At 46.1% G+C, this 14,681-nt stretch overlaps 1 protein-coding gene across 4 annotated transcripts in view; it reads right to left on the bottom strand.

Annotated features, from left to right (window-relative positions):
- LOC8024699 (zinc finger protein 84) overlaps window positions 1–14,681 on the bottom strand; it is a 55,776-nt gene that overhangs the window by 22,605 nt on the left and 18,490 nt on the right. For 3 of the 4 annotated variants that reach the window (XM_042293326.1, XM_042293327.1, XM_029974138.4), the window contains exons 6-8: window positions 11,980–12,099; window positions 7,526–7,651; window positions 2,536–2,670 (exon numbers count right to left, since the gene is read on the bottom strand). In XM_042293326.1, coding sequence (XP_042149260.1) covers window positions 2,536–2,670; window positions 7,526–7,651; window positions 11,980–12,099 — 381 coding nt within the window. Of the gene's footprint in view, window positions 1–69; window positions 2,507–2,535; window positions 2,671–7,525; window positions 7,652–11,979; window positions 12,100–14,681 lie in introns of those variants that run through there. The other variant, XM_042293328.1, reaches the window with a different exon arrangement.

Here is a 14,681-nt window from a genome sequence, read left to right on the forward strand (position 1 = left end):
TGGGAACTACGTTGCTGTAAGTTACTTCCTCACGCCGCAAGGCACACAACAGCTTGAATGATCGCTCACCCGATGGCGCTGCATGTCCGCGAGGCAGCGGCTCCACCGTTCCACGCCCGAGGTCAGCCATTGTATGCCACAGATTAAAGGAAGCAAAGAGTGGCGTGCGTCCTTTCGTGTTCACAACTCATAAGAAGTGCTGAGGTGTACCCCGAGCCTTTTTTGTTTCCCACTCCCCTCTGTAATGCCCCCCCCCCCACCCCTTGAGGGTAAAACAAATAGATAAATACAGTGAAAGCTCGTTAATTCACAACTCATTAATTCAAACCAGTCGCCATGGTCCGGTCATGCTGTGTAGAGGTACATGCGTAAAATAACCCATTCATTCGCGCTTCAATCGTTCACAGCACCAATAATTCAAACCGCGCACCGCCATGTGTGCAGCTTTCCCGGTCAAGTGACAGGCAGCGCAGCGGTAGCCGCGCTGATAAACATGGCAGTTGCATTGCAGGAAATGCGAGAGCGTCGCCGATATCCACTGTGGGCCAATAGGAATGCGCAAACAGATATTTAGAACAACTTTGCCAGGCATTCGAGAGACCAATAGGGGCGTCTGAAGTGGTTTCTTTCGCGCTTTTCGAAGCCTCCTGCCTTTCTGTGTTCTCCTCCGCATTACCAGCTCTGCGGTTCTGCTTCCGTGCTTCGTTCAGCCAGGCCCACCGTGTTTGAGCCATTGCTCGATCACCGATCCATTTGTGCTTGTGACTTGGCTGGTGGTGTTGGCCGTAGGACCGGGCTACGTGCTATGCGCTCAGAAACTACGATGTGGTCATTGGGTATACTGGCCCGAGGAAAGTATTGTGCCAAAATGCTCAGAGAGAACGTGGAGATTTTGCGTGAAGTAGACGCAGGAAAAGTGAGCAAGGACAAGATTGCCAAGAAGCACGAAATCCCAAGGAGCACGTTCTCAACGTACGTCCGCAACAAGAAAACAATCAAGGATGCCTATGAAGCTGAAGCTTTTGCCCATGACAGAAAAAGACTTCGCTCTGCCAAACACCTGGATTTGGAAAAGGCACTCATCACATGGGCTAAAAAAAGAAGCTAAGATCTTCCTCTCAGTGGCTCCATCATTATGACAAAGGCAGCCGAATCCGCCCTACATTTGAAACACCACGACTTTGCCGTGTCTGAGGGATGGTTCCATCGCTTCTGTCAGAGGCACAACCTCGTCTTCCGTACTGTGTCTGGTGAAGGTGAAGACGTGAGCATGGAAACTAGTGCAATGTGGCGAAATGGATCCCTGCAGGGCTACCTGGAGAGCTACACGCCCCGTGACATCTTCAACGTGGATGAGATCACTTTATTTTTCAAGCTCTTGCCAGACAAAACGATCACGTACAAAGGAGACAACTGCGCAGGCGGGAAGCGAAGTAAAGAGTGTGTCACTATCTTGGTCACGGTAAACATGAGTGAAACGGAGAAGCTTGCCGTGCTCGTAAAGGAAAGTTGATAAAGCCTCGGTGTATCAAGAGCATTCGCACACTGCCAAAAGACTATGAAGCCAACACAAAGACGTGGATGACTGGCGAGTTGTTTAAGAAGTGGCTTTGGAAGCTGGACAGAAAGTTTGAATTGAGCAATCAACAGGCCTTGCTCACTGTAGACAACTGCTCAGTGCACAAGGTTGACGTGGAGCTGAAGGTGATTAAACTAGTGTTTCTTCCACCAAACACGACTGCAGCACTCCAGCCCATGGACTGGGGTGTGATCAAGAACATCAAGTCCTTCTACAGACATCACATGCTGGAACGAATGATTCTTTGAGAGGCCAAAGGGAACAAGACTTATAATGTGACACTCCTCAGTGCCATGCACATCCTGGTTCGTGCATGAGATCAAGTCACCGCCGCAACAATTAAAAACTGTTTCAGTCTCTGCGGTTTTAGTGTCTTGGGTACGGAGGCAGCTTCCGGCGACACCGGAGAGCGCGAGGTTGTTTTTGAGTGCATGCGTGATCTGCTGCAGGACGTGAGTTTTGCCGACTACGTCGATGCAGACAGTAGCGTGGTGATCTGTGACGCTGTGAGACGAAGACATCATCGCTCAAGTAGTTGGCGAACCCGTCATGAAAGTGGAAAACAATGTCGATGATGAGGAGGAGAAAGTGGAGGAAATTCCGATTTGGCCATCTGCGCCAGAGCTCATGAATGCACTGAACGTCATGCACCTTTTCTTCAGCTTTGAAGAGGGCGAAGATGCCTTGGGCTTGGTTCGTTCCCTCGAACATAAGCTAATGACCATAACTTTTTAAGAAAGAAAGCAGATGATAATTGATTACTTTGGATAATAAAGGCCTGCCATTCCGAGTGTTTCCTGTGCAGAAGCGGCCTTTTATTTCGTTTTTTGTTAGTTAAAGTTTTGTTCAATTCAAGAATTTTTAGCATCCCTGTGCGATTCAAATTAACGAGCTTTTACTGTAAATAAATACAGCTCTGCCTGTCTAATTTCCAGAAGAGAGCTCCGAGGACTTGCCTTTCTTCACCCCAACAGTGGCTGTTTGAAGTCCACTCGCGGGCTCGGGCGAATAAGACGGGTCGATTCGCAGGTCGTCGGCGTCTTCATAATCCGAGTCCTCGCTAGTTGAGGTGGCATCCGCTTCGTCTGCCTCTGTTGGAGAAAATGTTTGCAGAACATACCTTCAAAACAAGTGTGGCACAATTCATCATGCCAACAAAGACCAGGGAACACGGTACGCGGCTTGCATGTCAAACAGTGCGCGCAGGCATGCGAAACCAATACAAGCCTTATAGCGACGCATATTTGTCGACGTTCCCGACTCATTTGACAAATCATAACCGTTGGAACTAAAATCCGACGATCCGACATCATATTCCGTCTCTCTCGTGACAGTATTGGCAACAAAATCAGCCGCAGATGCTCTCAAATTGCGAGACTTAAAATGCTTCCGAAGAGGCATGCCGTGCAATAAAGACACCACGTTCGCAGCACAGAGCGCTCTTTGTTCTTCGCTCTTCGCAGCACAGAGTGCTCAGCCGGGCCTGGGCCCGGCCCGGGCCCGGCTGAAGTGTACGCTGCCTGGCACGGGCCTGGCCCGCAGGCCGGGCCAGGCTCGGCTTTCGGGTAGGCCCGGGCCCGTGCAGTGCTCTAGTTCACACCACAAGGAAAACGTTCTAAGTAATGATGTACAGTCAAACCCGTTTATAACAAACAGCACAAAACGCTACGATCAGTTCGATATAGCAAGTAGTTCGATATAGCAAAAAACATTTACAACAAACTTCCACATGAGTTTGTTGTAAGGCGAGAGCTTCTCTTTCTTTCTCATCTCTTCACTTCCGCCTTGTAACAATGCGCTGAAAAGATTTTTTTTTTGCATGCGTGCAGAGTTTATTTTTTTAGCCTTATCTCTCTTTCTGAATCGCCTCTCTTCGCTCAATTTTTTTTTGCAACTTGAGCTTTTAGAATTTTCTTTCTTTCCTACTTTTTTTTTTTGGGGGGAAGGGACAAGTTAGAAGACGATTGTTTGCGCTTTTTTAGAAGCCTTCCGGGGGGGGGGGGGGGAGGGGGAGTTCGATATAGCCAATATGTTGTTCGTTATAAAACATACTTTTTTACATGCATTTTTACTTTAATTTTTCGTGAGTTCGATATTTAAAATAATTCGCTGTACGTGGGTTCGTTCTAAACGGGTTTCACTGTAGTGAGAGGCAGTCGGTTTGGTCCTGAACTGTTCGATAAATCGCACAATCATGAGCGAAAAGACTGACAGTTGATGAAAGATTAGTGGAAATATCGTTAATGTATAGAAGGAACGACAAGGGGAACAAAACTGATCCCTGAGGAACTCCTGATTTCATATTTATACCTGTTGAAATGTAACTATGAAAGACAACGGCTTGTGTTCTGTTAGTCAAAGAATTCTTGGATCCAGTTAATCACGGGATCATCAATGCTTAGTGAACCTAATATTTTTTAATAAACGTTGGTGTGGTACGCGGTCGAATGCTTTAGAAGAGTTGAGGAAAATGGTGCCAGTTTGGACTTGTGAATGTATATTTTTGTGAAGATCCGCAATTAATTAAAAAAGCTGGGTTTTACAACACAGGTTTTTACTAAAGCCATCCTGGTTGATAAAAAAATTAATTATCATCTACTAGGAAGTTGATTATATGAGTGTATAAAACATGCTCAAAAAGTTTGCATGGGACACCGGTAAGTGAGATAGGCCCATAATTGCTAAACAAGGATTTACTACCACATTTATGAACTGAAGAGACAATCGCATGTTTCCAGTAATATAGTTTAATGGTTTGGTCTAGTGATTGCCGATAAAGTGGAGCTAGTAGAAGCCTGGCATATGGTTGTGTTACCTTCAGTAGCTTGGAACTAATGCCGTCGGCACCAGGAGAAGACCGGTGGGGCAAGTTCTGTTTTAATGCTTGCCCAGAAGGAATGATTGTGCGCAAAATTATTTTGGGACAATGGATAAAACTCGTCAGTGAAAACATCTCCAAAGTATTCATTGAACTTCCTAGACCCACAAGGCATTGCCTTGTGGGTCTAGGAAACAATTCATAACTATCTTTAGGACGGCTTAGTAGTTTCCAAATTTTTTTTCCGACTGTTTTGCATTACGTTTTTATGATTAATGTTAAAAAAGTTATTTGCAGCCCTGGTTCTCCTTTTGCACAGCTTTGCCTGGGTATCATATTGAGACCATAAGGCCCGCTTCAGACGGAGCAATTTCACCCAGCAACTTGACGTCGCAACACCAGCAACACCGGCCGCCCGCGTTCACACGCAGCAACCATATTGCTCCGACTTGCCATCATCATCATTAAATTTGATTCTTCTTTCACTATTTAGACGCCCAGCTACGCACTAAAAACGCATTCTTATATCTTTGAACGGTGTTGAGAATACTAACTAATTTTTTGGAAACTGTTTATTTCTGAAAACGATCCATTCCAAACCAGAACTAAGTCTTTAGCTGTCATCACCACCACCACAGGGGTGTCACCTGAAAATATTGCGTCTCTGATTGGCTGCAGCCGCTTCACCCGTCTTCGAATTGCTCCGAGTTGCTCGCTTGTTCGAGCCAGACCCGATCTCAGCAATTTGCGTCGATCTAGGGAAAGCTAGGAAACAACCCGCCAGCAACCTCAAAATTGCTGGAAAAGTTGCCCTGTCTGAAGCGGACCTAATGAATCGCTATTTCTAGACGTGGCTCTTTTGAGGAGTTGTCTTTTAGTGTTCAGCATTTTTTTTCAATGATTTTGTAAATTACTGTTTTTCTGGTGCATTAGGTATTGCCATTTTTGGAATAAAGGTAGCAAGGATGTCTTTAAACCTTTTTAAAAATAATTTGCCAATTTCCTTTTATGCCTGAGACCCAAAAGAGCTGTGGAAATCAACAAGAAAATTTTCCGAGGCACCATTAATACTAACAACTTGCCTCGGGAACATTTGTGAATTTCCTTTGACTTTAAAGGTACATTACTTACATAAACTCTAAAATCAGTTAGAAAGGCCTTACGATCCCCGCTTTTGTCGAAAAATGTAACACTTTTTAAAGTTTCAGGCGTGGTAGTTAACCGCGAGTCTAAAATGGCATTTTCGTGAGTGGGCGTAGGACTACTTGAGTAAGGAAGAATGACTGCTTGACGTTTAAAAAAGGCAGATGTTTGTAGGGCGTCACGACAGTCTGCGGATACATCGACGGTGTGCCAGTCAATGCTGGGAAAGATAAGACGACCACCAAAAACATACACAAGCTTGGATAACAAACGGTCACATTACCAATAGAGCTACAGTCGAATCTGGATATATCGAATTCATAGGGGATTGTAAAATAGTTTGATATATCAATAATTCAATGTACAAAGATATGTTAAATTAGGTTCGAGCTGAAATTTCCTGGCGTCTCTGCTAATATTTAAGGTCGCGACGAACGGGAGCTTACGAAATAGAGCATAGAACAGCCGCTAAATACAGTAGAGCGTAGTTACTGGAGACCGCAAACACCGCCACGCTTACACGTGCACCTGGCCAGGACCTCCACACAGCATAAGCAAACAAACAGGAAAATAATAATTAAAAAAAATGAAAGAAAAACAGGAAAACCAGATGCATAAAAAAAAAGTTAAGCAAGCAAAAAAAAACGAAAGCTCATTAAATTCAGGCAGCAAAAAAAGAAAGGCAAAACAAAAAGAAAAAACAAGGGGCAAAGCAATAACGGCAAAAGAAAAGGGTAAACAAAGATAAGGTGTTCAAAGTGCGATTGCACCACCGTTGTTGTCACACACTGGACTTGCCGAAGACTTCTTTTTTTGCTCATTTTATTTTGGGGCTAGGGAGTCCCGCAGCATCAGCTGTGTTCCGGGCAAAGGTGCAGGCTATCGTTCCAACAGCAAGCACTCCCTGCTCTCCATACGTGTGGGCGCGTGCTCTTCCCCTTGCTTTTGGGATCCTACACTTTTGTTTTTTTTCATAGTTTATTGTTTTTTGTTTTTTTTGCACAACTGCTCTTTCGCTGTGTACCTTACCGCATGCACACTGGCTTGGCGGTCTGCCAGCACTGCAGAAGCGATGTGCTCAAGGCCGGGCTTCGTTAGCTATACTGAACACCATGGGAGTTTGATACAAAAAGACAATGCTCCTATAGTATTACCTGTGATTTTCAAGGGGATATTTTGACTGTTTGGTATAAACAAGAATTCGAAATTCCCAAGGGTGATATAACCAGGCTCGACTGTACATGACACGGGAACTGATGCCGCAGATCACTGACACGGCAGATTCGCGTTTCACAACGCGATGAACATGTGGAAACTCGCTGCAAACTCGTGTATCATGGGAACCAATATCACACACGCAGACTGCGCACGTGTCAAACTCATTGTAAAAAAAAATGCATGGGAACTTGCTATGAGTTCACATATAGCAAGAACTGATAATGCAAGATCGGGCACGCAGCAGATTTGTGTTCCACGGTGCGATAAACACGCGGAAACTTGCAGAGAACCCGCACGTCACGGGAACCGACATTGCGCGCAGATCAAGGATATGGCTAGCTCGAATTTTATGGCACTATAAACGTGTGGAGAGCCACCAGAAACTCGCTTGCCACACGTATTGATACTGTAGATCACACGATTTGTGCGATTCCTGTCGGACATCGCATTGCGACGAGAACCAGTGGTGGGCAAAGTTTAGGAATTTTTAACCAATAAATATTTGGCCAGAAAAACAGGACGGGCGATCTATTGGGGGAGGTCATTCATTCGGGATTTTATGGTACGCAGTCGAGCCGGTTGGGAAACGTCAGAATCTAAACTTCGACATGGAGCACTGAAATAAAAAACAAGATGCAGAAACTGCCTATCGAGTGGAACGCAGTGTCTCGAGGTTTAGATCATGATCTTTCCAGCGAGGCTTTGTCGAGCAGAGAGGCTCCTGCACAAACTGCCAAAACGATAACTGCATGGGCAGCAAAGCTTGCCTGACTGGATTGGTACACAGCTGTCGTCCCCAGGCTCCTCCTTGTACGGTTGCAGCGAGTCCTCGCGGACGGGTTCTTCAGGGCACAAGCGTTCAATAGCCGGAGGAGCAGCCAAGTCAACTTGCTCTGTCGAAGAGGCCGCACAAGAAAGCACCTTATGACTTCCGCAAAAAATCACCGGGCTTACACACTCTATCAAACGCGATATAGGTGCAACAGCACTAATGTGCACTTGTGGCGAGGAAAAGCAGTGTGCCAACACTTCCCTTTCTGTATTCTCCCCTCCACTCTGCATATTGCCGTTGGCTCCACAGGCTAAGACGTCAATTCAACAGCTGTACCTGCACTCTGCTGCTGACCCTCTCCCGTGGCCTTGCTGCGGCACGACAAACACACTCCAACACTATAGTCAGATTCGACTTAAGAAAGACAGTGCGAAGGGAAAAAGTGTGAGCACAAGAAAAGTTGTTGTGGAAAGGAAGTCGCTCCTCTCCACTTCAGTTTTCCTAGTTTCCACCCTTTTCCCCTCGCACTGTCTTTCTTGGGTTGTATGTAGCTACCAAAGTCCGTGGAGGGATCCCACATACAGCAATCGCATTAAATAGAAAAAAGAACTGTTGTGTTCAGGTATTTTATAATGGCAGCATGAACGTGGTCATCAGATTGTTGGTAACTATCAGTTTGTTATTATATGTTTTCTTTTGTTCTTTCTCTCAAGTAAAAAGTAGTCTGGTTTCTCATGTTGACTGGCGCGGTTCCTCACCGACAGTGTTCCCGAAAACACCGCGACAACGCAAGTTCTTTTAATCTCGGTCCAATATTTCACAGTGATATAGACTCCGAGGTTCAGAAACCCCTGTTCAGATGAACACCTGTTCGTCTGAACAGTGGTTCTCTTAGTTTTTACTTTTAAAATAAAAACTTTCACCCTTACACTCTGGAGGAGAAGGAAGACCAGCGGAGCTGTATAATGAGAAGTAATTAAAGGCCGGCCGCAAGTTGGCAAGCCAGAGTGGAGAGGCTGCCGCCATCTATAAGTGACGGTGGGAACCAGTTACGTGGCTTGCCGCCGTCGCTTATAGATGGCTGTAGGTGTCCAGAGTTCGGTGTCTTCATTTCTTTGCGGAGGACACAATCCTGGGGGAACTGGCCCTTAAAGGGGCCCTGCAATGACTTTTTGACTGGTTTTTAATTTGCATTGAACCTGAGCGTACTGAACGTAGTAACTTAATAAAAAATCACTTTTCTCAAATTTCGCTTTATTTTAAAAGTTATAGGCAAATTAGAATTACAAAAACAAGCAAAAAATAACCTCCTTCATGACGTCGTAGGTCCTGGCTTGAGTGGCCGTGAACTAGAGGAGGAGTAGTGAGCTCATCGAGCAGTCACGGCTGCCGCACTCCGTGTCGACGGCTCGAGAGGGCGCCACTAAAGCACGTGTTGGATAGCCTGTATGAAGCGGGCGGCCACGGCTGCTCGCATTGCATTTGCAGCGTGACTAAACACTAATTCGGCGTAACACTTCATTGGACACAAACGACAGCAAACACGGGGTAAAGGTCAGTTCAGAACGGGAGCCACTTCGCGCTGACGCACCGACAAATGGCCAAATCGTCAGCAGGGCCCGCGCCGAAGGCCTTGGGAACGCTCGAAACCGGTCGGATTCTCGACCGCAGCACCGCCGCGTACATCCGGGACCTTTCTACGCTCCTCGTTCGTCCTAGCCTCATCCCACTAGTTCTTTCTAGTATGCGCCATTTTTTCCGCCGCTTGGGGACGTGTATGCCGACGGGTCATTTCTTGTTTCCGTACTTTCTAAACTGCATTTGTTTCTTTTCTGATCTAAAGTAGTGAACAAAAACTACTTTCATACATAATTGAAACGGTTCGCGACACTTACATTTTGTATCTCGACTAAAAAAAAGCTTTTAGCGGCTTTGACCAGTGGCAAGCCAAGGACCAAAGACGTCACATTTTGCGCGCTTTCGGTACCGCGGGTCGCCCTCGTCGGTGGAGGAGGTTTCCGCGTCGTTCGGTTAAAATATGACGCACTGATATTTAGGTACTCTCTCCGTGCCTGCTGGCTTGCCTGAACCCCAAGAGACGTGGAAACCGCAAAAAAGGTAGACGCTTAAATATGATTGCAGGGCCCTTTTAACAGCTCCGCTGTAATATATGTCATCACAAATAGCAAGAATTAAGACATGTGTAAACGATTTTGTGTAAAAAAAAGATGTAGATATTAAAACAAAAAATTAATCATTTAATTTTAAGAGGCAGTTGAATAAGACGCATATCCTATTTTAGAAGTGCATTTTTGCTTTTGCTTCCTTCAACATTTTTGTATCTGCATCGGCCCAGATTGCCATGCTTGGCAGACTTGTGTGGCACTAAGCAACGGAGCTGCATAATCCCTGCAAACAAAATCACTGCTGTGCGGCAGAAAAAAGGCCGAGAACAGCAAAGTTGAAGCAATCCATTTCCTCCTCCTCCTCCCAACACCCTGGAATTTGTCACATGTCCTCATTTTAAAAGTTTATGGGGACAACCCTGCAGTGGTGTCAAAGCAAAATATTGCATCCCTGATTGGCTACTGCCACTTCAAACGTCTCCGAGGTGTTGGAGTTGCTCGCCCGTTTCGAGCCGGACTCGATCCCAGCAATTTGTGCAGCAGCGTGAGGATCTAGAGAAGACTAGGGGACAACTTGCCAGCAACACCGAAATTGCTGGGAAAATTGCTCCGTCTCAAACGAGCTTAAGCTCTCCTCTTTGAAGACATGTGGGAAACCACCTTTCACGACAGCTGTGCCTAGCCACGAGTGGTGGACCGCACGTCCCCAACCCAAACGGCCTTGGTGGTGTACACTGTCGAGAACAGGGCAAAATAAGATTGCCACGAATGGAATAGGTAAAGCAGAGGAGTACGCTCACAAAGAATAAATGTGTCAAATGTACCAAGAGTGGGGCTTTCTAATGGACGACAAAACACAAAGAGGTCTCGAACGGACAGAAAGGGCCCTTGAATAACCTGCACCAGCTAGCTTGAATTTTTGTTTCTTGTACAAAAAGAACCCTTGCGGAGATTGAAAGGGGACAAGTTTTTTCTCCTTCTTATTAGCGCATTTTGCAAGCTTCTAGAAACAGGATTAACACTAGAAAGTTGAAGTGTATACAACAAGGATTGTTTATAGAGTCTTTTTGTGAGACTCTCGGCAAGTTCCCTGAATCATTAAAAGAAGGTGGTTTTGTCGCACTCCGGAAAACAATATTCAGTTGCTTCTTTCAGCTCATCCCCATTGTGAAATTTGTGCCCTTATAAGGACTTCCTCAGCTGACGGAACAGGAAATAGTTATTGAGGGCTTCAAAAACTGCCAATCACTCTCCCCATTTTTCAGACCCAAATTAATGCTCCGTGACTCTTCAACGCTCCATCATTCGAAGAAGGACCTACGAGGACATTGGTTTCACGACGATGATGAGCTAAAGAAACGGTTCAGCAGAGTTTCTCAGGGGTGTGACAAAACCTTTTTCTACTCAGAAACCACAGAATTTATCAAGAGATGTATAAAGTTCTTGGGGGGCTGGGTTGATAAAATAACCATACTTATACCGAGTATCCGCTTGTTCCACACTAAGTGCCCACCCCTCAATTTTGTAACATTAGGAAAATACACAAAGGACATGTCCTTACATACCGTATTTACTCGAGTAATAGCCGCACTGTTTATGAAGAAAACCTGAGGGTTTGCTCTTCCGCGGAGCACGCAGATTGCCAATCACTGCGATCGACAGCATGATTCCAGCTGTTTACAGGACAGAGATAAAGTCTTCGTGCGAAGATACCGTCTGTGAAGATTGCATTTGTATAGACAATCATATTCTCGGTCTGGTTATTCGCTATGTTATTTATGCGCAATGCAATGATTGGCTGTATATGTATTCTGTGGGAAAGTAGACGCATGGGACGCATTCATAAATAGTGCGGCTTTCACCTGAGTAAATACGGTATTGGTGACAAAAGGAGCGCCCATCCCCCAGTTTCACATGATTATCTTCAAATTTTGAGTGGGCGCTTGCTCAAGATTTTACGGAGTGTTTGATTTCCTAAAGTCATGTCTCAAATAATATGGACACCTCCATTTCCCCAAAAATCATTCCTAATGTGAGTTGTCCATGATGACGAGACAAAAATGCACGTCTTTACCCAATTCATATGCAAAACATTTGTCTACACAGAGGGGAACCCATGTTAATGGAACTGTGTAACTATGACTTCTGTATTGTGCTCAGAACGTATTTATAGCCCGTCATATACTATAGAGACGTGTCTGTCTAGACCCAAAGCACAGCGATTCTCTCGTCGTCTGTGCTCATGATGATAACGAGAGTGCTATGCAACCACGCAACTCGGAGTTTCGTATAAGCCGGGGACCATGGATGCCATCAAACTTGCCTTCCTTCACAATGCAGTTGTTCCAGTGTTTCTTCAAGTCCAGCTGAGAAGGCGACGGTCTGCCACGGTCCCCGTAACGAGAGCCTCCATCAGTTGAAGTGGGCAGTATTGCATCCGGCACTGTCAGAAAAAACAGCCCACGAATGATGCCGGCATCCCAGCGTAAAGAAAGACAATAAAAAGACGCATTGTGGGGCTAGTTAGTGCATAGTTTTCAAAAAACTTGTAAGTACTTGTCTGTGTCCCCTTTTTTGCGTCTATCTCTGTTTGCGCTGGCAAGCTTCCCGAACAAAGGAAGCCACTTGCTGGTTGGTCGCAAGGTTAAGCAGAATAAGCGGACAAAATATGCTGGCATAGTAGAAGTAAAGCCTGATTGTGTGGGAGGCTATAATCACCGACAAAAAGAGGAGGAGCGCTTCAGTTGCCCCGCCTTCAGCGCAAGCATCCTACCTTCGACGGCAATTTTACGTCTCCTGCACCTCCAGCCCCCGCTCGCAGCCAAAGCGCAGAGGAAGGCACAAAGCGTGCGCTGGAGGCTGGGCGTTCGAAAAACAGGCCCTGCCATTCTCATTCTTAGAGTGACTGTAGACACAAAACGGCCTTTGGGAAAAAGTTGGGATAACCCTTCGGCCCGGTGACCTTTCTTCGAAAGAGAGGAACGCTTTGAAGTACACAAAAGGTAAAGCAAAGTGAGTACCATATTTTCCAGTCTGTAAGTCACACCCCCTGTAATTGGCCTTTTTCACCAGAAAAATTGTGGATAAGTGACACTTTAATATCTGCACGGTCTGTGCAGTGAAATTGCGTCGATAAGTTTGCAAATGTGTATTGGATGGCAATATATGCGCAAACGGCAGCCAGTCTCAATACTCCCTCCAGTGAATTGAACCAGAAACATAACTCCCGTGGAAACTTTGCGCAGTTAGGGTCCGTACTTAAGGGGGAAAAATGCATACATTTTTTGTTCCTGCATAATATGCACGGAAGACAATTTTGGAAAAAAAAAAAGATGCGTCTTATGCACCGTGAGATATAGTACTTAGGAGCATAGACTGCAGAAATATGTTATTGGTTGAAAGAAATACTGCTCCTGAAGCATTAGTGGTTCAACGAAATGCAAGTCTCTACCAGCCAACAAGAATACCGTATTTACTCGCAGAATGAACACACTTTTTTTTCCGGAAAACCGATGCAAAGTTGGGGGGGGGCGTTCATTACGTTCATTACGCGAAGTAAAATTTTTGCCTCCGTATTTACTCGCATAATGAACGGACCTTCTATCCTGAAAAATTGACGTAACTTCTTATCTCTTTGCGCGCGGCGCGCGACCCCGTAACCAAACGAAGCTGTAAAAAAAAAAAGAAAAAAAAACTCCTCTTTTTTTTTGGGGGGGGGAGTGTCTACATCCACGCGCAGGGATGTTGCCACGTCGGGAGGAGATAAGGCTCCATCCACGCACTATGTCACTTCCGGCGCCTACGTCCTTTCTTGCGTGGACAGAGGCAGTTCTCCTTCCGTTCACGCAGCCACAGTGCACGCAGCAACCAACCTACAGTCTTGCCTCCTATTGTTTTGCCATGTGCTCGGTGGCCATAGCTCCTTGCGTTCCTGCCATGCGCGGACTGCTCCTCCTGCCTGGTCTCCTGCAAGCGGGTTTGAGTTTCTCTGAGGCGTTTCTTTTTTTTTTTTATTTTCTTGTTTTGTTTGGTCAAGGAGTTGGGCCCTTTCTGCATTAGCGCGGTTGCGCTTCTGATATGCCTTTAGTTTTTTGGTTGCCGGGGATTCAATGATGAAATACTTGTCCCAGTATTTCCCATGGAATAACCGGGTGGTTGTCGAAGTGCGGGTGTTTAGTGCCATTAGGATCGAGGCTTTCTGACGCCCTGCTCGATTTTGGCACAAACAACACCAGCATTTGTGCCTGCACATACGTTGACAAGTACCGTCGGCTGGCCGCTCAGATCTTGGAAAGCAATCTGACGACGCAGATCGCCTTTTCTTCCGAAGCGGGAGAACAGGTTCTCTTCGTTGGAGTGTCAGCGTAGGCTGAGTGCAGTGATCCAGGTGTTGAATGATCAGCACAGAGAAGTGAACTGGCTCCCGCAGGAGTTCTGCTGCAAGAAGGGCTTCGTGTTCCTCGGTGATCTCGTGGACGAGTGGCATCTGTGCATCGGCTACTGTTTTATTTGTGATTGAATAAACTGTTTCTGTAATCTTTTACCCAGTTTTCTCGATTGAATGCTCTCAGTAGGTTTGTTATTACTTGGACTATTGCATGCTTTCCCTTCTCTCACAATCTTTGTGAGATTGCGAGCGTGCGCGCAAGTCAAGAACATACGAAGCAGTGGGCTCGCACTTGTCCCCTTCGATGCACACAAGCTCACACTACAATGCCTCAAACCAATAGACCCTTTTACAAATTCAGCGCCATCTACCGGAACGATTGCAAAGCTTCGGAGGTGGGCGTGACGCGGCGTGCGTCCGCCATAAGCATGTATGGTCGCATCGGCGCTTGTTCAACGTGCACTACACCACCGACACCACTGCCACCACTGCGGTTACAGAAGGTGTTGCGCGGCTGATACTTCGCCACACGCTGCTTCTGCGATGCCTTTTCATTGCTGTGTGCCGCTGTGTAAGCAAAAAGGTCTCAAGGATGCCTCTGGCTCGCGGTTGGGCGGTGCACGCACGCGATTGCTGTG

The sequence above is a fragment of the Ixodes scapularis genome, unplaced genomic scaffold (genome assembly GCF_016920785.2).
Source record: "Ixodes scapularis isolate PalLabHiFi unplaced genomic scaffold, ASM1692078v2 PGA_scaffold4__175_contigs__length_147842914, whole genome shotgun sequence".
In the NCBI taxonomy this organism is placed as follows: domain Eukaryota; kingdom Metazoa; phylum Arthropoda; class Arachnida; order Ixodida; family Ixodidae; genus Ixodes; species Ixodes scapularis.